The 22,737-nt window shown below is 39.1% G+C and overlaps 1 protein-coding gene across 1 annotated transcript; it reads right to left on the bottom strand.

Annotated features, from left to right (window-relative positions):
• Positions 1-6,581: 6,581 nt before the first annotated feature.
• CPLX4 (complexin 4) lies at positions 6,582-20,759 on the bottom strand. Its single transcript, XM_039358091.1, has 3 exons — positions 20,461-20,759; positions 17,721-17,808; positions 6,582-7,427 (listed from the first exon to the last, which is right to left on the bottom strand). Exons 1-3 carry the CDS (start codon positions 20,625-20,627, stop codon positions 7,200-7,202), a joined length of 483 nt encoding a protein of 160 aa, XP_039214025.1. The 5' UTR covers positions 20,628-20,759; the 3' UTR covers positions 6,582-7,199.
• Positions 20,760-22,737: the final 1,978 nt, after the last annotated feature.

Genomic DNA, 22,737 nt, shown 5'->3' with positions numbered 1-22,737 from the left:
TTAATGCAATCCTTCTTTACTTGCTTTCTAATTACCCTAATTGAATTCAGATTGCTTAAAAGTGGGCACCCAAGACGTTTATCTTGAGGGGATGATGTTTTTGAGCTCCAGAGATCCTATTAACTGTAAGAAGAATGAAAATCCTCAGTTGGGCAGCTGCTTTTTTTGGCCAACAAGAGACGCACTAGGTCCACATGATGGAGTTCAGTGGGCTGATTTTCCTCTGAACTCGGACCACGCTTAAATCTCTACTGGCATACTGCAAACATATTTTGTCATGGGAAGTCCATGTGCTTGGCATGCAGATGGGTGTGGTGAAGTTATAACTTCATGGATTTGAGAATATCTTTACCTTGACTAGCATATGTTCATTAGCTAAGATCAGAGTTGGTTCTGTGAGTTTCACTACAATATAATCGACCATATAACAAATCACTGACCTGGTGGAGTAGAGATAATGAGATACTGAGCAACGAAATAGACCAGCTCTCACCTATCCTGGTTTCCAACTATTGTCTAGAGATAATTATGTTTTGAACCTGTTAACTCCCTCAGTTTAAGGGAATCTTGTCAGTTTGATGATTTTGCTTATGTTCTCTTCTCTGACCTCTTAAACCACAAAAATGCTTATCCTATCTTTGCTGACAAATTTAATTAGCTCATCTAAACCGCCACATGCTTTCATTCAGAGTTTCAAGATGTTCCCGTCACATTTTCATTCAAAGGTCAAGAGTTTGGGGCTGGTTTAATGCAGTGGTTTTTCCCTCTGTGAAATCATGAAAAGATGTACAAAGTTATAACCAGTCAGATGTTAAAAACGAAGAAGGCGAAACCACTGTGAGTTTTATAGATGTTTGGGGTAGATTCATTTCCAATTTTATACTAAGGGAGATTTAGGTGTTCTTGAATTAGCAGCTTGTTAACTTTTTTATTTTGTTCATTTATTGGGATGCATTGATTTAAACTTGACTTTCAAGGAAGATACTTGAAAAATGACAACATTGCAGGATTCAACCTGAGTTGGTCACCAGGACCAAAGGTTTATTCTTTCACGTTTTGGGGCTCATGCTGGAGCCCATCATCAGGAAACTTCTCCTGATGATGGGTTCCAGCACAAGTCCAAAAGCCTGGAAGAATAAAATTGTGGTTTCAGTGACTAATTCAGATTGGATCCAGCAATATTATTCTGGAACATATATATCTGCCTTCTTTTGCAATGACAACATTATTTACATTTTTTTCCTGAAATGTTTTGAAGATTTGCTTTGGTGAAAATTTCATGAATAAGCTCCCCCCAAGTTGTTCATTCCAAGAGATGTTGCAGGTGCCCTTCGTACATCCTATATAACATGGGAGGAAGGTCAGCTTTCATTGTGATGGTCCCTACAATATGGGATTGCTTATCTGTCAATTATTTTTGGAATACATTGAAAAGTATTTTGGAGACTTATCAAAAGAAAAGTTCCGGTGGGTGGGGCCATTACTCAGTAGGGACACTGAGGGTACTTTCAGATGACCAGCTTGATGGCCATCACCCAGCCACAATTGATCCAAACTGACAAAGTACTGATCAACTTCAAGGGCATGAGAGAAGTTGCTATAAGAGCCTTGGTGGCGCAGTGGCTAGAATGCAGTACTGCAGGCTACTTCTGTTGACTGCCAGCTGTCAGCAGTTCGATTCTCGCCAACTCAAGTTGATTCAGCCTTCCATCTTTCTGAGGTTGGTAAAATGAGGACCCAGATTGTTGGGGGCAATAGGCTGACTCTGTAAACTGCTTAGAGAGGGCTGTAAAGCACTGTGAAGCAGTATATAAGGCTAAGTGCTATTGCTATACAGGTAATTCTTGACTTACAACAGTTCATTTAGTGACTGTTACAACAGCAGTGAAAAAAGTGACTTATGACCATTTTTCACACTTAAGACCATTGCAGCATCCACGTGGTCACGTGAGCAAAATTTGGATGCTTGGCAACTGATTTATATTTATGACGGTTGCTGTATTCCCGGCGTCATGTGATCACCTTTTGCAACCTTCTGACAAGCAAAATCAATGGGGAAGCCGGATTCACTTAACAGTTGGGTTCCTAACTTAACAGCTGCCATGATTCACTTAGCAAATGTGGAAAGAAAGGTTGTAAAGTGGGGCAAAATTCACTTAACAAATGTTTCACTTAGCAACAGAAATTTGGGATTCAATTGTGGTCGTAGGTCGAGGACTAGCTGTATAGTATAGGATGAGATAAAAAAAATCAGGGTAGTGCTGGGCAAGTCAAGAAAGCAAAATATCCTCTTCAAATGGAGAGGATGCTGTTCCTACCATCAAACAAAGGTGGCAGAGAGAGAAACACAAGACAGAGACAGACTCTCTTTTCAATCCCCTGTTTTTCCCTGCTAGTCTTTGATCTCCAGACTGGGATGTTTTCAGAGGCAATTTACTTTCTGCTGCTGCGTCTTTCTTTTCTCTCATTTGATGCCTTGATTTCACCTTTCAAGGAAACAACTGTAATGGATTAGAATTGCTTAAGATGCCAGTCCTGATTATGCTGTCTTTTAATCCCTTGGGGACTCACCTTGTTTCAGAACTGAAACTTCACCTTTGTCGAGTAAACCTCTAGAAAGCATGTAAGATGGACAGTTTTGCCGGAACACCATTTTTCTAGGGTGGAAAAACAGTCTTTCATGTTGGCCTATTTGCAGACATTTGCTATTCAGAACGTCAAACCCAAAGTAGTTCCCTTTGCATATTATTAGATCAGCAGTTGATGCACGAGGATGCAACTTAAGCTGGGTCTTCGGTCAGAAGTCCAGGACCCCAAAATATCACAGAGAAGGTCACAAGCTACAAGGGCAATAAGCACTACATTGACTTGAGGCTTCCAAAGACCACCAGCAACCAGCTTCCTCTTCATAGCATTTTCCTTCTATGTTTTAAATACTTTAACAATAGTTTTTATATACTTTTATTGACTTTTTGATTATGACTAATATAATAAATTAATATAAAATTATATGATATGTATTATTGTATTAGTAAATAAATTGATATCACAGTGATATTAAGTTACATAATTATATGTCATGTAATTATAATTATAAAAATGTTATTATAAGAATAATAAGTTATATGGATGATAAATATGCCAATATGGCATAAGGCTATAAAGCCATGGTGGCGAACCTATGACACGTATGCCACAGGTGGCACGCAAAGCCATCTCTGTGGGCACGCGCACCGTCGCCCCAGTCCTAGGCCTTCAGCTGGGTTTTATAAAAAATTTTCACTTTAGGCCTCCGCTGCTATGTGCAAAAAAAAAAAAGGTTCAATCAATCAATCAATTTCAACTTCTCACGGGAAAAAAAAAAGATCTTGCAAAGTTGGAATTGATTGACTGAACTTTTTACTCCCACCCAGTCTGCCATTACCACCGCAGCCATGCCCACCCAATGGGCCACACCCACCTGGCACCCAACGATACATAAGTGGGTTTTGGGTTGCAGTTTGGGCACTCGGTCTCTAAAAGGTTCGCCATCACTGCTATAAAGGATAAGGTAAAGAAGTCCCTGGGATTTTACTCTGCTAGTCGTTGCCAACTATAGGAGGCGGTGTTCATCTCTGTTTCAACACCATTGAGCCAACACCGAAGACATTTATGCGGTCACATTGGTCAGTGTGACATCAAGGAATGCTGTTACTTTCCCATCAAGTGGTACCTATTTATCTACTCGCATTTGCGTGCTTTCGAACTGCTAGATTCTCAGGAGCTGGAGAAAATAACAGGAGCTCATCCTGTCAAATGGCACTTGGTCTCAAACTTGGGTTGCCGGCTTTCCAGCCAACAAGCGCAGCATCTTAACCATTGAGCCACCATACCACCCCAGGCTATAAAGACAAGGCTCCCAAAATGAGACCAAACAGATGAAATCCTGTGGCTGGAGATACTGTTTATTGATGATGGGGAAATAAAGGGAATCAATTTTAAAATGTGCAGATGACGATAAAAGGTGGTGGCCTGTTTGTTAGGGTCATCAAAAAAGTTGAGATGGTGACCATTATCACATAATGAAAGCTCTTTTTTTACATTGGTTGCACCTGCGATGCATATCAAGCAGGATAAGGATTCTATCACAGGGCCACCATCAACAACAACTTTACTGTTTTACCTTTTTTATGCCTGTTTGAGGAATGAAAGTTGGTTTAATTAAGTAAAAATGGCTGTTTTACAGCAAGGGACTACCACGTCACACATTTATGTTGTCTTATTTAAAATACTGAATTCATCTCCCACCCAGTGTTTGAAGCAAATTAACAATAAGATTAAAAAAAAAACCTCCAACCATTTAATGACCATAGAAATAAAACCAATGATGTTTTAAAATGTATCTACTCTAATAATATTCATTCAAGTATTGATTTTATTGAGAATGGCAGTTTTTGAAAGAATGTTAAGAGATCTTGCCAGTAACAACAATTGAATTGTGATCATCTAGGAATTCATGTTTCCAGAAGGGGAAGCCATCCACTTTTATGTGCCAGAACACCTCATTCACTTAACTTGAATATCTTGTAAAGAAAAAAGAAAAAAAGAGGCGAGCTAGACTTTACCACCATCATTTGCACTGACGTATATAAACCCCTGTAAATATTCTCAAATATTAAAATGGTGAATTGTTGTAATTCAGCCTTGTTTGGAAGAGTCATTAGCTTTCCAGAAAACAATGAAGCACAAAGGTAAGCTGGCACTAGGAGAGATTAATGAGTCTAGGAAGGTGGCAAAATTATATTCTACTAAATGAATGGCTACATCCATTGGGTCTGCTATTTTGTCAAAGCACCCAAAATCGTTGTTATTGTTGTTAGTTGCGAAGTCGTGTCTGACCGATCGTGACCCCATGGATGACGTTCCTCCAGGCCTTCCTGTCCTCTATCATCTTCTGGAGTCCATTTAAGCTCATGCCTACTGTTTCAATGACTCCATCCAGCCACCTCATTCTCTGTCGTCCCCTTCTTCTATTGCCATCAATCTTTCCCACCATTAAGCTCTTCTCCAGGGAGTCCTTCCTTCTCATTAGGTGGCCAAAGTACTTGAGTTTCAACTTCAGGGTCTGGCCTTCTAAAGAGCAGTCAGGGTTGATCTCCTCTAGGACTGACCGGTTGGATTGCCTTACAGTCCAGGGGACTCGCAAGAGTCTTCTCCAGCATCATAGTTCAAAGACCTCAATTCTTTGGCGCTCAGCCTTTCTTATGGTCCAACTTTCACAGCCCTACATTGCAACTGGGGAAACCATGGCCTTGACTATACGCACTTTTGTTGGCAGGGTGATGTCTCTGCTTTTTAGTACGCTGTCTAGATTTGCCATTAGCCTGTAGTGTATTTTTGAATTTCTGGTGAGTACTATGGCAAGTTGACATCCTGTGGCAGTGGGACAGTGATTATGAAGAAAACTGCAGCTAGATGCTTGATCTGTATTGGCAAAATCTTTTTGGAGGAAGGAGAGATCATTGGGATAACCTAAATATGACTTTGGGCAGCTGTTTCTTGTGAGTAGATTACAGGAATCATTGTTTTGTAACTGACTTATAAGTTGAATGGCTGGGAGCTAAGGGATATCATCAGGCTCACATTTGTAATGTAGCCTTTTAAAGACATAAAACTCAACCAAGTTTAATTTCTTAATCACTTTTTCAGTATTTCTTTTATGGAACAGGAAACATTAGGACCCTTCAAAATGGCAATTCTTACTGTATACATTGGACGGGTTGCCTTCTCCTTGGAGAAAGAATTTTAAACACAATTTTAAAATTTCTGGAAAAAAATATATTTTTTAAATTAAACAGAAAAAGGGTGCTTAGAATATGGATTTTTAGAAAGTTAACTGTGGATTAAATTTAGATGGATTTGGAATTGTAGTTTTAAATTAGAAGAATTCCTCCTGTGGGAAATGGTGATAGTTTGGGTTTTTTTCTTTTAAAGAGGAAGTATGATAATGAACCTTGAATGTTTGACACTAGAGGGAGATAGAGGACAATAAACTCATTAAGAAAAAATTGGAGAAAAATCTTTGATGGAAGTTTTTGAATTTTGGTCTTCAAAATTGCTTGAATTGAGAGAGCTTGTGTCAATGAAGTTATAGAAATAGAAAACAATCTAATATTTTGCAATCTAATATGTTATTTTCATATATAACATTTTCTTCCCTTAATAAAACGGAATGGAATTTTTCCAAGGGCCCACTCTGGGTGGTCTTACATGGATTAAAAACAACAATATAATCTATTTAAAATAACACAGAAACTGAGATCTTGAGGAAGGAGGGAAACACATAACAATTAATATATTAATGTTTGGGTAGGAAAATTCCTCTTCCCAAAGAGAATTCTACAGAAAGGGATCTAAAAAAAATGCTGGAAATGGATACTGGAAATATAAGTATTCATGGTTTTTGTTTTTTAATTTAAGGGAAAAATAATTGTACAACAACTACAAATATGAAGTTACTTGGGAATGAACCCTATAGAATTCAGGCATAAGAATTTTTAAAAGTGTGAAGACTGTATATAATCAGATAATCAATTCACTAATAAGAGAAAAAAATATTTTTATTACCGTACTTGTCATTATAGTAATTTTCACTGTCTATTCCTTAATTTTAATTAAATTCACTTTTACTGCTTTTAGTTCCTAGCCGCAAATGGATGCTCACAAAACCATACACACAGACGCACATGCAGACGCATGTAGAAACACGTGCGTGAGCACACACACACACCACACCCCTCAGAAAAATGGTTCTTGTATCTTATAAGTAAAATGCAATCTTTGAGTGCTTGTGGAAGAATATTTTGTTCATTATGATACTTGTTTAGCTGCATCAAAGTAACAAAGGTACTTTCTGGATTTGATGCTTGAAATGCTATATATTAGTGCAAAGTATTTGCAAGTGTTACTACACCCAGTATAAGTATGTGAGCAAAGGGGTATAGGAATGGATAATAATCTACAAAATTGGAATCAATTATCACCATCATGGCTTCTCTCAATGGCCATTTTTAATGTTGTCTGGAAAAAACAAAACAAAACACCACTTCTCATAAAGAGGGAGCGTGTGATGAGTAAGCAGCAGCACCAATTGTTGCTGTTGTCCCACAAGTCATCCATTTCTGTGGACATTTGTACCTAGGTCTTGTGAAATTTCTTCACTACATTACAGAACATTTTTGTTCAGCGGACTGCTTAATATCAGTGAAAGTCGCTTGGACTTTTTCTTTGATAGCATCCATGTCCATATTCTGGATGTTCTGAAGCTGTCCTAAAAAAGTATCTTTGTCTTCTTCTTCTTCTTGATCCTCTGCTACCATCTTCTGGAGGTCTTCTGGCAAGTCCACGTCATCTCCACCCAACTGAATCTGAGTGTCATCCAATTCACTCTGAGAAAGGAAGTAAAGTAAAAATAAGAATTCGTGAAAATGGATGGGAAGTGTGTAGCTCCCTTGCTAACTACATTTTTTTTAAAAAAAAAAAAATCTGTGTTAAAATTCTAAGACAAGAAAAAATAAGTTCTGTAGGCCAAATAAGACATATGAGACTGGGTGAACAGTTCTTCCTGAAGCAGCAATTATTTTCAAACTTACTTAAGAGTTCTATTACATTTAACAGTCCTTGTGTCTTAATCAGCATGTGTAGAAGTTAATACTGAATGTGAATTTGTATGGACATTCTTATGGAATGGAATGGAATGGAATGGAGGAGTGGAGTGGAGTGGAGTGGAGTGGAATGGAATGGAATGGAATAGAATAGAATAGAATAGAATAGAATAGAATAGAATAGAATAGAATAGAATAGCTTTATTGGCCAAGTGTAATTAGACATGCAAGGAATTTGCGTCCAGTGCATAAGCTCTTAATGAACATGCAGAACAACAAGTAATAATAATAAGAACAAAGGATAATAATCAGAAAAACGATACCAATAGGGAAAGTAATGGAACAGATGAGAAGGATAAAAGTAATACAGCCATACTACATGGGTAATATATTTAGACATAAGACAGAACTGTGGAAATTGAGTGTTCAGCAGAGTGATGGCACAAGAAAAAAAAAAGGTCTCTGAGCCCATTTGTTTTGGCATGCAATGCTCTATAGTGGTGTCCCAAAAGGAGTTGAAACAGTTTATGTCCAGGATTTGAGGGGTCTTTAGAAAGCTTCTCAGCCCTCCTTTCTGACTCATGTAATATACAGGTCCTCAATGGAAGGCAGGCTGGCTGCAATAGTTTTTTTTCCTACGGTCCTAACTATAACCAGACAATTATAGAAGTACAAATGACAAACTCAATAATTCCTCTGTAGAATTAATCTGAAATATGCATTTCCATCAAAGTCAATGGCAAATGTTGAAGCTTAGCAATCAGTGTTGTATTTCTCCAGATTCTGAAACGTGATGTTTCAGAACATCTGAAACAAGAAAATGTACAGGAAAATGTAGTTTGAAAAAGGTGGAATAAATGGACAATTCATTAGAATATTTTATAAAATATAGTATTGGAACATTTTAATAGAGCATTTATATTTTTATTAATACTCTGAAACCATGTTTTATTTTAAGATTTTGTTGGCATTCTCCATTGTTCCCAAGCCTTAAAAGTAGCTTACTTTCAAGGAACTGAAATAAGATATATTCTGAGAATATCTTCTGTGTAGATCAGATCTTATAAATCTTAAAGTCTTAAAGCTGCCAGAATTGGATAACCTGATCTGCAGAGAAGGTATCCTCAGAATATACAATTTATTTAAGTTCCTTGAAAATAAGCTACTTTCAAAGCCTGGGGAACAATGGAGAATGCCAACAAAATCTTAAAATAAAACAAGGTTTCAGAGTCTTAATAAAAATGTAAATGCTCTATTAAAATGTTCCTCTATAAAATAGTTTATATTCTATGAAATATTCTAATAAATTATCCATTCCGGGAATTGAAGACCACAGGTTTTAAAGTTGCCAAGGTTGGATACCCTTGTTTTAGATAATTGTATTCTTAGGAACGTTAGAGGCCTTGATAGAGAAGGAAGTTCCATATATGAAATGATACTGAGATGGGAAATGGCTGTCAGTATAAGAGAGTGATATTCTATAGGAGGTTTGATTGTAATGTATGTAACCTATGCTGGATGGGGGGGGGTCTTTGTGGCCACTGACCTAACAGCTTGTCATTGCTCTTGGATGAAATATTAAATAACTTAATTCTTACAACTGCTTGGGTTTTTTTGATCCCAACTCAGAAACTAACTTGGTAAGGAATTTAAAAAAAAATGAACACATTGGTGAACAAGCATACAAAAATATTTTATATAAGTAAAACATTTTGTAAAAAAAATATATTAGGGACATGTATTTTATTTATTAAGTCTATTTATATGGCTGCCCTTGTCATGAGTAATGTTAAAACAATAATAACAATATTACCAAAGAATGAAAAACTAACAATGGTCATCAGAATCCAAGCCCAACAAAACAAGCCTAACAAAACCCACTCAGTGGGTGATCTAACCACCTGGACCACCAAAATCTGGGTATTCAACACTTTACAAAAGTCCAGCAGAATAGGGGCCAATCTGATCTGGAAGGGGTATGCTATTCCAGGTGGAGTTTTACAAGAAAAGTGCATAAAATGCTATGCAAATTGTTATGAAAATAGAATACACTTGAGATGGGGGGGGGAATGGGGCAAGCTCAAATTTAAAATGAGAGATTTCAAGACTCTAAAGTTATTATTCTCAATGGAGAATACTTTCTCTCTCTTGAGGAGAATAATCCAGAGTATACAGCAGGGGTATCAAACTCGCAATGTCATGTGACGTGTCGCGACGTATCACGAGTTTTTTGCCATTGCCGGCAATGGGGTGGGCGCGGTTTTGTTATGATGCATCAGGCCTGTGGGCCGGCAGTTTGACACCCCTGGTATATAGTTCCTTTCATGAACTACATCAGGACTGCCTAGTACAAAAGCCAGCTGTGTTTCTTCTTATGATTATAGGAACGCTGATTATTTTAAAACATATATTAGTTCTGCCCAGCCATGCATAAAATCTAGGTGAGAACTGGGGCAAATATAACTTAATTGCTCATGAAAAGAAGGACTCTAGATTTAAAAAGACAGTGTAACATGGCAGCTAATCAAATTTCAGCCTTAAATTAGACACATTTTGATTCTTTTTTTCTAACCCCACTTCCAGTCCACTCTCTTGTAATAGTCCAAAATTGTTTCCACTACATCATATCATCAGACAATACAATTCCTGGCTATGGACAGATCAGATTCTATAGAAATGTGGGAGTGAAAATGTTCTCTTAAAGTTACCAAGGTAATTTTTTATTTGATACATCTACTCAGCTGGAATATATTTCTATACCATGTAAAGGGCATAATTTGTTCATAAAAAGTTGATTCAGCATCCTGAGTCTAAATGGATATCTAAATGTATTCTTACTGGCAGCCACAGAAAAGCGGTTTGACACAACTTGTTTGCCTTTGCAGTTATTTCAGAGGAGAAATTCTAAAAACCCTCCTAGTCTAGTGTCCTCACCACCTCAATAAAGAGGGTCACCAATATGGTTGGAAGGAGGATGAGAAATGTCAGGAATCCAGCATGGTTCCATTGACTCAGCTGGATGGATACCAAGCTTGAAAACCTACACCTTTTCTTCATTACCTCCTTAGATGACACATGTTTGAAGATAAGTCATCTACAGAGATGAGGACTGCATGTGGATCCTCACCTTTGGAGAGAAGAATGAATTTGAAGAAGAGTCCAAAGCAATTTCATTGTCTTCATCAACTGACTAAGATAGTCAGAAGGGGGAAAAAGCCAATGCAGTCCTAGGCTGCATCAACAGAGGAATAGCATCTAGTTCACATGAAATATTAAGTACCGCTATATACTGCCTTGGTGAGACCACACTTGGAATACAGATAGTCCTCAACTTACGACCACAACTGAGCCCAAAATTTATGTTGCTGTGAGAAATTTGTTAAATGAGTTTTGTCCTATATTATGATTCCTCTTGCCACATTTGTTAAGTGAATCACTGCAGTTGTTAAATTAGTTACACCTTTGTTAAGTGAATCTAGCTTTCCTATTGACGTTGCTAGTCATAAATATGAACCAGTTGCCAAGCACCTGAATTTTGATCGCATGAGCATGGGGACGCTACAACAGCCATAAGTGTGAAAAATGGCCATAAGTCGCTTTTTCAGTGGCGTTGTAACTTTGAACGGTCACTAAATGAACTGTTGTACTACATCCAGTTTTGGTCATCACAATAGAAAAAAGATGTTGAGATTCTAAAACAGTGCTGAGAAGAGCAACAACGATGATTAAAGGGCTGGAGGCTAAAATGTAAGATGAACAGTTGTAGGAACTGGGTATGTTCAGTTTAACAAAGAGAAAGACTAGGGGTGACAATATTTGAGGAGCTGTCACAAAGAAGAGGGGGGTCAACCTATTCTCCAAAGCACCTGAAGGCAGAACAAGATGGAAATTAATCAAGGAGAGAACCAACGGATGGAAATTAATCAAGGAGAGAACCAACCTAGAACTAAGGATAAATTTCCTGGCAGTGAGAATAATTAATCAAGGGAACCAGCTGTTTCCAGAAGTTGTGAGTGCTCTAAAATTGGAGGTTTTTAAGAAGAGATTGGACAGCCATTTTTCTGAAAGGGTACAGAGTTTCTTGAGAAGGGGGTGGACTACTAGAAGACCTCCAAGGTCTCTTCCAACTCTGTTATTCTGTTATTCTGGTTACTGGCCTAATGGCTGGAATGGGTTTTATGGGGGTGGTTAGCATTTGCTGGGCACCAGCAGTGTCAAAGTTATAGCTGCCCTTTCATTTAAAATATATGTAAAGGCCAGTTGTTCTAAGCTAAGCTGTGCTATAAATTGAGGTTACCTACAGCTGCCTTCCCTAACCTGCTGTCCTACAGATGTATTGGACCATATTTCCCACCAAGCCCACCTCCACGTGGAGAATGGGATGGAGAGAAGAATTACTCGGAGACCCTTTAAGAAGTTGTAAGATTCCACCGAAAGCAGCTGATATCTGCCTTTGTATCTTCAAACTGTGGTTTGGAAATACACGCTAGAAAGATACAGCTACAAGTAATCCTTATCTTATGACCATTCATTTAAGGGTGGTTCAGAGTTATACTGGCACTGAAAAAGCTATGGCTGTTGCACCACCCTCATTGTCATGTGGTGGCAATTCAGGTAACTAGCTCAGTTTTACGGCCGTTGCAGCATCTTGCAATCACACCATCCCGATTTGCACCTTTCCCAGCTGGCTTCCAACAAACAAAAACTATGGGGGAAACTGTATTCCTTTAACAATGGTGATGACTTGCTTAATGACTGCATTTACAATGGTTGCGGCATCCTGTGGTCATACGATCATGATTTGTAACCTTCCCAGCCAGCTTTCAACAAACTGGATTTACTTAAAAGTGCAGTGATTGGCTTAAACAATCACACCTCTTAGCAACACAAATTGTGCTCATAAGTTAAGGACTATCTGTAGTTAAAGAGTTAACCAAGCTATTCAGTTCTTGAAGGCATCTCATTTCATGGAGTGATCATGGATTCTCTCTCTCTCTCTCTCTCTCTCTCTCTCTCTCTCTCTCTCTCTCTCTCTCTCTCTCTCTCTCTCTCTCTCTCTCTCTCTCTCTTCCTCATTCTCTCTTTCTCTGTTCTTCTTTATTGAGGTCCAGTTATATCTTTTAGTATAGAATTCAGGAATATACTCTCTAGCAATTAAAGCCATGTGACTAGTTGGAGACAACCATGACTTTTGGACATAATCCTCTCATATTTGACCAGGTGCACATGTCCAACAGCAACACCTCTTTAAAGCTGCTGCATCATTGTTCAGACACATTCCCTACTCTGCAAAAAGATGCAGTTGCTTTAAAGAGCTCCTACATTCCTGCTTCCTGCGTGTCAAAGCATTTCTTCTGAATCATTTTGGGAGGATGCGCAGCTCTGTTTGATAGCAGATATTTCCCATTCCCAATCAAAGGAGAAAAAAAAAGTGATTGGATCAGCATATTAACCATCACTTCAGAACAAGCTAAATGATTCATGGATGAAAACATCTTCCCAATGACAAATCTTTCCTGACAGTCCCATTAATAGGATTTAATGGGCTCGTCAAGGACATGTTTTGTCATGTAAGACGGCCCTTAATACCCTTAAGCTTTACGTCTTGCACTTTTCTATGGCTTCATATTATGGCTTTGTAAGTACCTCTTGAAACATCTGTGCAAAACAGGCATTGTTGCATGTCTCCATTTTTAGCAAAATCGACTTATTATATTCTTCCAGGAAATTCAAGATAGGATTATGGGAACAAATCCATTTTATCTCTATGGTAATCTGAGGTGAGGAATCTAGCCTCAGGTATCCCCGGTTTAAGAGCTACTCACTACAGATAGTCCTCAACTTACAACAGTTTATTTAGTGACCATTTGGAGTTATGACACTGAAAAAAGTGACTTATGACTGTTTTTCACACTTAGGGCCATTGCAGCATCTCCGTGATCAAAATTCAGATGTTTGGCAACTGTCTCAGATTTAGGACGGTTGCAGTGTCCTGGGGTCATGGGATCCCCTTTTGTGATCTTCTGACAAGCAAAGTCAGTGGGGAAGCCAGATTCACTTAATAGCCGTGTTACGAAATCACTGCAGTGATTCGCTTAAGAACTGTAACAAGACAATATTCATTATGCCTCTTTGTACAAGCCAGACTGTTTCTTTTCTGACTCCTGCACTCTGTACATTAAAGGACTTCAGATAAGTTCCTCTTGGGGGGAAAAACCTTAATTTTCAGAGGCACAGCAAGTGCTTTTAGCATGGTGTATGAGTCCAATAATATCTGAAGCTCTGAAAAGTCATCTGCCAAATTCCCAGAGAGAGAGAGAGAATCTTTAATAGTTGTACCATCAACATATCTGAAGGGCCCAAATTAGGAAAGGATGGCCCAGGACAGTTTTTTTCCCCAACCTTAGCAACTTTAAGATGTGTGGACTTCAGTTCCCAGAATTCCCATCCCGCTTGGCTGGCTTGGGATTTCTGGGAATTGAAGTTCACACATCTTAAGGTTGCCAAAGTTGAGGAACACTAGGTCAAGTAAGGAAATATTGATCTTCATCTACTCTAAAGTTAAGAATCTACCTATGTATATGTGTCTCTACACTAAAAAGTGGCATGAAATTGAATGGGGGGCCTGCAAGGACATACATGTTAATTTCATGAATGTCATTAACAGATCAATAAAAAAAGAACCCTAAATTACAATTGAGACGGTAAATAAACAGAGATAAGATGACTAGAGATGAGAAGGGGAAAGTCTACCTTGTTTCTTGGACTTTAGATGAGCTACCTTAAAGAGATTTAAAAAAAAAATCAGGTAAAAGAGTTCACCTCAACATTCATGAAGAACTTTAAATCCATTTGCATATAGAAAGTGGGATAGGGGATTAGAGGCTAAAACATACAAAGAACGGTTACAGGAATTGGATATGTCTAGCTTAATGAAAAGAAGGACTAGTGGTAATATGATAGCAGTGTTTTAATATCTCAGGGGTTGCCACAAAGGAGAGAGGTCAACCAATTCTCCAAAGCACCTGAAGGCAGGACAAGAAGCAATGGATGGAAACTAACCAAAGAGAAAAGCAACCTGGAATTAAGGAGAAACTTTCTAACAGTAAGGAGCATTAACCAGTAGAACAGCTTGCCTTCAGAAGTTGTGAGTGCTCCAACATTGGAGGTTTTTAAGAAGAGATTGGACAACCATTTGTCTGAAATGGTGCAGAGTTTCTTGAGCAGTGGGTTGGACTAGAACAGTGGTTCTCAACCTTTCTAATGCCGTGACCCCATAATACAGTTCCCTGTGTTGTGGTGACCCCCAGGGGTGTGGCCAAGTGGGTGTGGCCACCAATAAGAGGGAGTAGGACAGCTAGGGAAAAGGGAAAAAAATGGCGGACAGCGTGGTTTGGCGACCCCCATGAAATGGTCGTTCGACCCCAAATGGGGTCCCGACCCACAGGTTGAGAACCACTGGACTAGAAGGTCTCTTCCAACTCTGTTATTGTTATAAATGGACCAAGAGAGTGGTTCTCAACCTGTGGTCCACAGACCCCTTGGGGTCTGTGATATCCTCGCAGGGGGTCTGCAAAGGATTGAAAAAATGTTATGATTTAAATCTTGAGTTAAGTCTTGACCATGGTCCGTGGGCACAAAAGGTATTTAACGGGGCTCTGTGATGAAGAAAGCCACTGGACTGGAAAAATGGAAATGTTCTTAGGAAGTTAAAGACTGTATATAAAATGGAGGTTTTGAGGAAGACAGAAAGACAAAAAGGAAAGGCAGAGGATTAAGAATGACCTTTGGATCAATAGGAGAAGTTGGAAAGAGCTGGAGGCTCCATGAAAAAGGCATCACCAAAAGGAGGGGTGTCACTACCTGGGAATTTTACCCTTCTGTGTAATTTAATGGGGTTAATTTCCAAGCTTTTCTGCCAGAAAGCAATTCAGTGCTTTGGCCAGGATTGCTACCCAGCAGACTTTTGAGTAGAAAAGATGATAGTAAGGGAATGAAAGAAAAAATGGGGAAGGGGGAGAAGAGGGGCTCCATCTCCTTTTGACTCTAACAACAGAGTCCAATAGCAAATGTCTTCCCATTTCAGTCCTAAATCATGCCAGCCTTTGGCTAAAAGCATCGTCATGAACTTTGAATGTGCAATAATTGCAATCATTTTTATAATTTTTGAGATGTATATACAGTACCCCAGAAGCTCAAGGCAGTGCATGTAGTGCTCCCTACTTTAATTTTTTTTCCACACAACCACCCTGTGTGGTAGGTTGGACTGAGTTTGGCAGAAGTCAATCAGAATAGAGCTGGAAGGGACTTTGGAGGTCTTCTAGTTCAACCCCCTGCTCAGCCCTCTATACAATTTGAGACAAGTACGGTAGCTGTCCAGTCTCTTCTTAAAAGCCTTCAGTGATGAAGCACTCACAATGTCTGGAGGCAAGCTGTTCCACTGGTTAATTGTCCTCACTGTTAGGAGGTTTCTCCTTAATTCCAGGTTACTTCTGTCCTTGATTAGTTTCCATCCATTCAAGTAACCCAGCTGTACGCATTCTTGGCTGAGGCTGAGGATCTGAACCCCCAGCTTTATTATTACAAGTAGTCCTCAACTTACAATCATTAACCCAGTGACTATTCAAAGTTACAACAGCGCTGAAAAAAGTACTTTATAGCTAGTCCTCACACTTATGACTTTGCAGCATCCCCACAGTCACGTGATCAAAATTTGGGCTCTTGGCAACTGGCATGTACTTACAATGGTTGCAGCATCCTGGGGTCATCTGCCACCTTTCAAGCCAGCTTCCAACAAGCAAAGTCAATGGGGGAAGCCAGATTCATTTAATGACCATGTGACTCGCTTAACGACTGCAGCAAAAAAGGTTGTAAAATCAGGTGCTAATCACTTAACCACGTCACATAGCAATAAAAGTTCCAATCTGAATTGTGGTTGTAACTGGAGGACATGATTCTCTTAATAACCACCATGATTATTTAACAATTGTGGCAAATAAGATTGTAAAATTGGGCAACTTGTTTAACAGCCACCTTGATTAGTAACAGAAATTCTGGTCCTAATTGAGGTCATAAGTCAAGGTCTACCTGTACTGGACTTGTGGCTTTATTTCCATTTCTATCTCTATGGCACGGATTTTTGCGATACAAATAAAATGCTGAAAGGATATCGTGAATCAAGATCACGTGAAGTATTAATACCACTTTACAATGCCTTGGTAAGGCCACACTTGGAATACTGCATCCAGTTTTGGTCATTACGATGTAAAAAAGATGTTGAGACTCTAGAAAGAGTACAGAGAAGAGCAACAAAGATGATTAAAGGACTGGAGGCTAAAGCATATAGGGAAAGGCTGCTGGAATTGAGTATGTCTAGTTTAATGAAGAGAAGGACGAGGGGGGACATGATAGCAGTGTTCCAATATCTCAGGGGCTGCCACAAAGAAGAGAATCAAGCTATTTTCCAAAGCGCCTGAAGGCAGGACAAGAAGCAACGGATGGAAACTAATCAAGGAGAGAAGCAACCTAGAACTAAGGAGAAACTTCCTGACAGTTAGAACTATTAACCAGTGGAACAACCTGCCTCCAGAAGTGGTGAATGCTCCAACACTGGAAGTTTTAAAGAAGAGACTGGACAGCCATTTGTCTGAAATGGTATAGGGTTTCCTGCCTGAGCAGGAGGTTGGACTAGATGATCTCCAAGATCCCTTCCAACATCATCATCATTATTATTATTATTATTATTATTATTATTATTATTATTATTATTATTATTATCTAACCTGAATTTTGGCTGGCGCATTCAGCATGTTACATATCGTGTAAAATTTCGGGGTCATTGAGAAAGGGCAGAAAAGGTAAATATCAAAACAGATACATCACTGTTTCTCAAACATGGCAAACTATTAAGATGAGTGAACTTCAACTCCCAGAATTGCCCATGCTGGCAAGGGAATTCTGGGAGCTGAAGTTCACACATCTTAAAGTTGCCAAGTTTGAGAACCACTGAGTTATATGAATGTTATGTGTTCTCAAGTATATGTATGTAATAAACAGTATTTTTGAGAGAGGTCTTGCCTTTGGAAGTCTGTATTTCTCTCGCAAGTGAACCCGCAAAACAGCTCGTCCAGCCTTCTTTTGCGTGTAAGCTGCGTCTCTTTCCATCCTGAAGGCACAAATGGGAGGTTTTGTAAGAATCAATTGAGCAGGTCCAGCTAAACATCAGGCTGAAGGACACTCTTAAGGAGCATCCAGAAGCAACTGGCGTTGTGGTGTCTTCTGGATTCATGCATCTGTTTACAGTAGAAGACCCCTCAAAATCCGGAGGTTGATTTATTTATATTGACTTATATGGCTGCCTGCCTTGTCAATGTGATTATGAGTGTCTAACAATTAAAATAGAATATAAATTGTATTTATCTAAATACTATTCCTGACTAACTGACACAGAGTACAGGTAATCCTCAACTTACAACAGTTCATTTAGTGACCATTCAAAGTTACGAAACTAAAAGTATAGAAGAAAACTGCTGTTCCTTCTTATGATAGAAAGCAAGTTTTCTTTCCATTGGAAAATCCATTTGACCTGGGTTTAGAATGCTGGGGGGGGGGGGATGTGTGGAACCAGATCTAATATTTATGGCTTTCTGAGTGACTTTATGAATGAGTTTATGAACTGAAATGAGCTATAATGACAAATCTATGGTTCTGAAAATCAGGCTCATGTTGTTTGCTCCAGTTGTGTTTTAACTGAGCCATTAGTTTTAATGGCTAATAGTTAGAGCAGGAGCCAGTTTGGTCTAGTGCAGGGGTAGGCAACCTTGGCTCTTTTATGACTCGTGGACTTCAACTCCCAGAATTCCTGAGCCAGCATGGCTGGTTCAGGAATTCTGGGAGTTGAAGTCCACGAGTCATAAAAGAGCCAAGGTTGCCTACTCCTGGTCTAGTGGTTAATGCATCAGGCTAAAAACTGGGACTCTGTAAGTTCTAGTCCTGCCTTAGGCACTAAGCCAACTGGATGACCTTGGGCCTGTCACTTTCTCGCAGCCCTAAGAAGGGGGCAATGACAATATTGTATATGTATATATACACACATATATATATGTATATATATATATATATATATATATATATATATATATATATATATATATATATATTAATTTATAGCATTTCAATATGTATAATTTGAGACCTCCTTAAACCATCTGCCCTTTGTATGTTTTTGAAGGGGATACTTTGATGACCTTGCTATGGTTTGAACACTGACAATGTAGTTGTTACAGGAAGCAGGATTACTAGAGGTTTACTCCAGGCTATGAACTTGAGTCATCTTGCAACCTTTTATGGGTGATTTAATATCTGAAAAATTCACTATGTTGAATTTTGTGCCAAAATTGATTTTTTAGAAAAAGTGGGAGGGCTAACTTTATGACAGCCAAAAATCAGGAGTCGAGGACAGCGGTTCTCAACCTTTTTATACGGCGACCCCCAGTCACACGAATGCGCCGCGCATGCGCGGCACCGCCCCATGCGCCGCACCGCCCCATGCGCCGCCCCATGCACGGCACCCCATGCGCCGCCCCATGCACGGCGCCCCCTGAGGGGGAAACATGGCAGATCGCGTTGTTTGGCGACCCCCGTAAAATGGTCGTTAGACCCCAAATGGGGTCGCGACCCATAGGTTGATAACCGCTGGTCTAGGAGGACCTCTTCAGACTAACCAATTTTATTAAAAGGCATAAGCAAAACATGCTAATCTGGAAATATGATACTTGACTCCCTCACCTTCTGATCATTAAAATCAAATGCCCATAGTAGAAACAAAGTAACTTCATTAAAGATATTGAATGAATACAGATCTTGAAAGATACAGATTTATTTTGCTCCCTGGATACATTTTTCATTTTCCCATGCAAGAAAGAGGCATTTCCCTTAAAATTTCCTGTGGCTCAAGGTCCATCTTGTGAAAAGGACTATTACTAAATATAAACCTGGTCGGTCAAATTCCACAGATCATTAACCTCTCCCTCTAATCATCTTACATTGTAGCTTTAGCTAAACATTATGTAATTGATCATTAGTGAAATGATGTCCTAGAGACTTGAAATTCAATTATTTTTGTAGCTACAATAGTAGCAATATGTTTTCATTTTATTTCATATGGCTTTACTGGTTGAGTACGAATACTAATATTACTACTAATAGTATAATACTAATATTGCAAATTTCCTAAAAAAAACTAATATTATTTAAAATGATGATTTTGTAGGTGGTTTCCTATGTCATTATATAAAAGCATTTTTTAAGGAAGAGCACAGTACTTTTAGACTTTCAGAGACAGACTCATGTTACCTTTGTCATTATTTCTTTATGTATGTTTTAAAATAAGAGTAAATCTAACTTTATTGGATTTATTGAATTTAACTAGCTTACATAAAACCAACTTTAAAATTCTAACCAATGCAGGAAAAGAAAATTTCTGAAAAGTATTTGATTCAGATGAAGAGTAAAGAAGCCTATGAAGTTCCATACATAAACAAGCTTGTAACTGTGGTTATATTTAGGAAATATCTTGGGTGTATTAAGTATTTCTCTTTCCCCAACCTAGAAATCTGGAAGAGGAACATTCAAAGGAAAGGATCCCCTTTCCATGGAGATACTATTGTGGAAAATTAGACATGCTTCTGGAGAATAAGTAGTGGTACAGCCTTAACTCATATGCATTAAAGCATCTACCTCCCTGGATTTCTGGTCTTGTGAATTTAAACAATCTAAAATCAGTTTACACACTGAAAACATAGGAAGATGCACTTACTTCTCCTCTATCACTTGCTTTTGATATTCCTCATATTCTTCCCGGGTCATTCCGGCTGCTGTAGCTGGGTCAGCTGGAGCAGCTTCCTCCTTCTTTTCTTCGCCCCCTCCAGAAAGTCCCAAATTTTTCACCTGGTTACTCAGCATATTTTTCATTAGGAAAGCCATGTTCTCTCCCCCCCCCTTTTTTTTTCACCTGGCCAAATGGAAAAATAAACCCACGCCACCAGGAAACCCACAGCCCGAAGGAAAAAGAATGAACCAATGAACCAATGAAATTTCAACGGCCCCGAGCAGCTCTTCTAGGGCACAGTATGAGGGAAAACTCTATGCCAGAAAGTTCGTCAATTCTAATCTGGATTAAGGCGGTGTACTCCTTAGCAGCGAGAGGCAGATGGTTCAGATTAACCAAAGGGAGGGGGGGGGAATCATTAGATTTTGTATTTACTTTTTGTATTAATACCTTAAGCTAATTTTTATTCTTTCAAGAGATATGGAGGGGGTGAGTGGGCCGGCAACGGCGGGGATAGATGAGAAATATAGAGATGTAATTTGTTTTTCCTTTGTTCTCATACATTCAGGCATAAAATAAGCCATTCATGGCTCCATTGTTTGAATTCTAATGGCTGGACGCGGTTGATTATGTGAATTTTGTGGAACAGGTCAACAATAAATCACGTTAGAAAGATCAAAGAGATTTCAATCTTTGTGGAAGGAGCAGCAAGCTTCTCCTTTAAATGAGGACCAATCCTTCCATTCATGGATATTGTATCCACTGGCATTGGATTTCCCTCCAGTATACTTTTTCCAGACTAAGTGGTGATTAGACATTTATGCTAGAACGAGGCTCCATGGCTCTCTATAGTTGTGGTCTCTAAAGATTTAGCACATTTTAGTGATTTGTTAATGACAGCTACGAATCTCTCAGGTTTTATTGCAATCATTTCCAGGTTACCATTATTCTCCAGATCAGATCAAGAGCATCCTTTATCCCAGGAGTAGGCAACCTTGGCTCTTTTATGACTGGTGGACTTCAACTCCCAGAATTCCTGAGCTAGCCATGCTGGGTCAGGAATTCTGGGAGTTGAAGTCCACGAATCATAAAAGAGCCAAGGTTGCCTACCCCTGCTTTATCCTGTCAAACTCAAGTGGCTGTGCTCTTCAGACATATTGATCTGCAAGCTAGCCAATCCTACTTTAACCTACACTGTTAAACAGGTGGCTGTGGTTTATTTAGTCTGGGATCTTATGCAAACTTTGAAGATTGAATGATTGAAACAATGGTTCATCTTTGGTAATCATGGCATAGCAACAGCTACTCGGATGCGTTCAAGGCAAGGCATCACAGGAGAGAGATGTGAGACAGACCATTGTATGAGCCAGTTCTCAGAAACAGGTGTTTTTAATATGTAGTTGGAAATAGAGAAATGAATCAGATTTCAATCAAATCAAAATTTAATCGAAAGCAGGACACGTACAGAAAATATATAGCATTGAGAGCACTATGTCAAAAAGAGGGTGCCCACAACCTCTCTTAATTCGAACAGCAGCATGGCCCAGATAATAATGTACTATTAAACTAAATGTAAGTTAACTATCTGAATTATTTTTATGAGTGAGTCTCCTGTTGGTTACCGCTACAACAGGCCACAAAGAAGTAGTCAGCCTTGGCTGATCCTTTCAATGCACTTCAGTACCGAATTAAAACAAATCCACTCCTTAGCACAGGGGTAGGCAACCTTGGCTATTTTATGACTCGTGGACTTCAACTCACAGAATTCCTGAGCCAACCATGCTGAGGGAAAAGGGAGAGGTTTCCAAGCTGAGCCATGCTGGCTCAGGAATTCTGGGAGTTGAAGTCCACGAGTCATAAAACAGCCAAGGTTGCCTACCCCTGCCTAAGCATAACAATTTATCAGCAGGAGAGGTCTTTCATTTGGAAACAAGACTAAAGTAATCACAGCGCAGCTTTGAGTCTGCCTTATTGGACTGGATGTTTGTGCACTTAAAAAAGGAATCACCTTGCAATTTCTACCAACACACACTGCATATTCTCACATAAGAGCAAAAATAACCAACTTTTCTGGGCCAAAAAAAAATACCTTTGGAATTTTGAGAGCACAACATATGCACATCCGCACCTCTAACCAATGTTGGAAGGCAGCCAATTACAAAATATCCACTTATTGGGTGGCACACTGATAAAATTGCCCCTTGGCAATTTTCTAGCCCCAGAGAATTTCTACTAGTACCCCAGTTCACTTTTAGGGATACTTTG

This window comes from Crotalus tigris, unplaced genomic scaffold (genome assembly GCF_016545835.1).
Source record: "Crotalus tigris isolate CLP2741 ecotype Arizona unplaced genomic scaffold, ASM1654583v1 scf7180000018975.1359446, whole genome shotgun sequence".
Classification (NCBI taxonomy): domain Eukaryota; kingdom Metazoa; phylum Chordata; class Lepidosauria; order Squamata; family Viperidae; genus Crotalus; species Crotalus tigris.
Note: the sequence above shows the minus strand (reverse complement) of the source record. Positions and strands in the feature narration are given on the sequence as shown.

Coding starts and splice junctions, on each gene's coding strand:
- CPLX4 (XM_039358091.1), bottom strand. CDS start 20,627: ATGGCTTTCCTAATGAAAAATATGCTGAGTAACCAGGTGAAAAATTTG. Junction 17,809..20,460: donor AAGCAAGTGATAGAGGAGAA/GTAAGTGCATCT, acceptor TTGTGCCTTCAG/GATGGAAAGAGACGCAGCTT. Junction 7,428..17,720: donor AGAAATACAGACTTCCAAAG/GCAAGACCTCTC, acceptor TTCCTTTCTCAG/AGTGAATTGGATGACACTCA.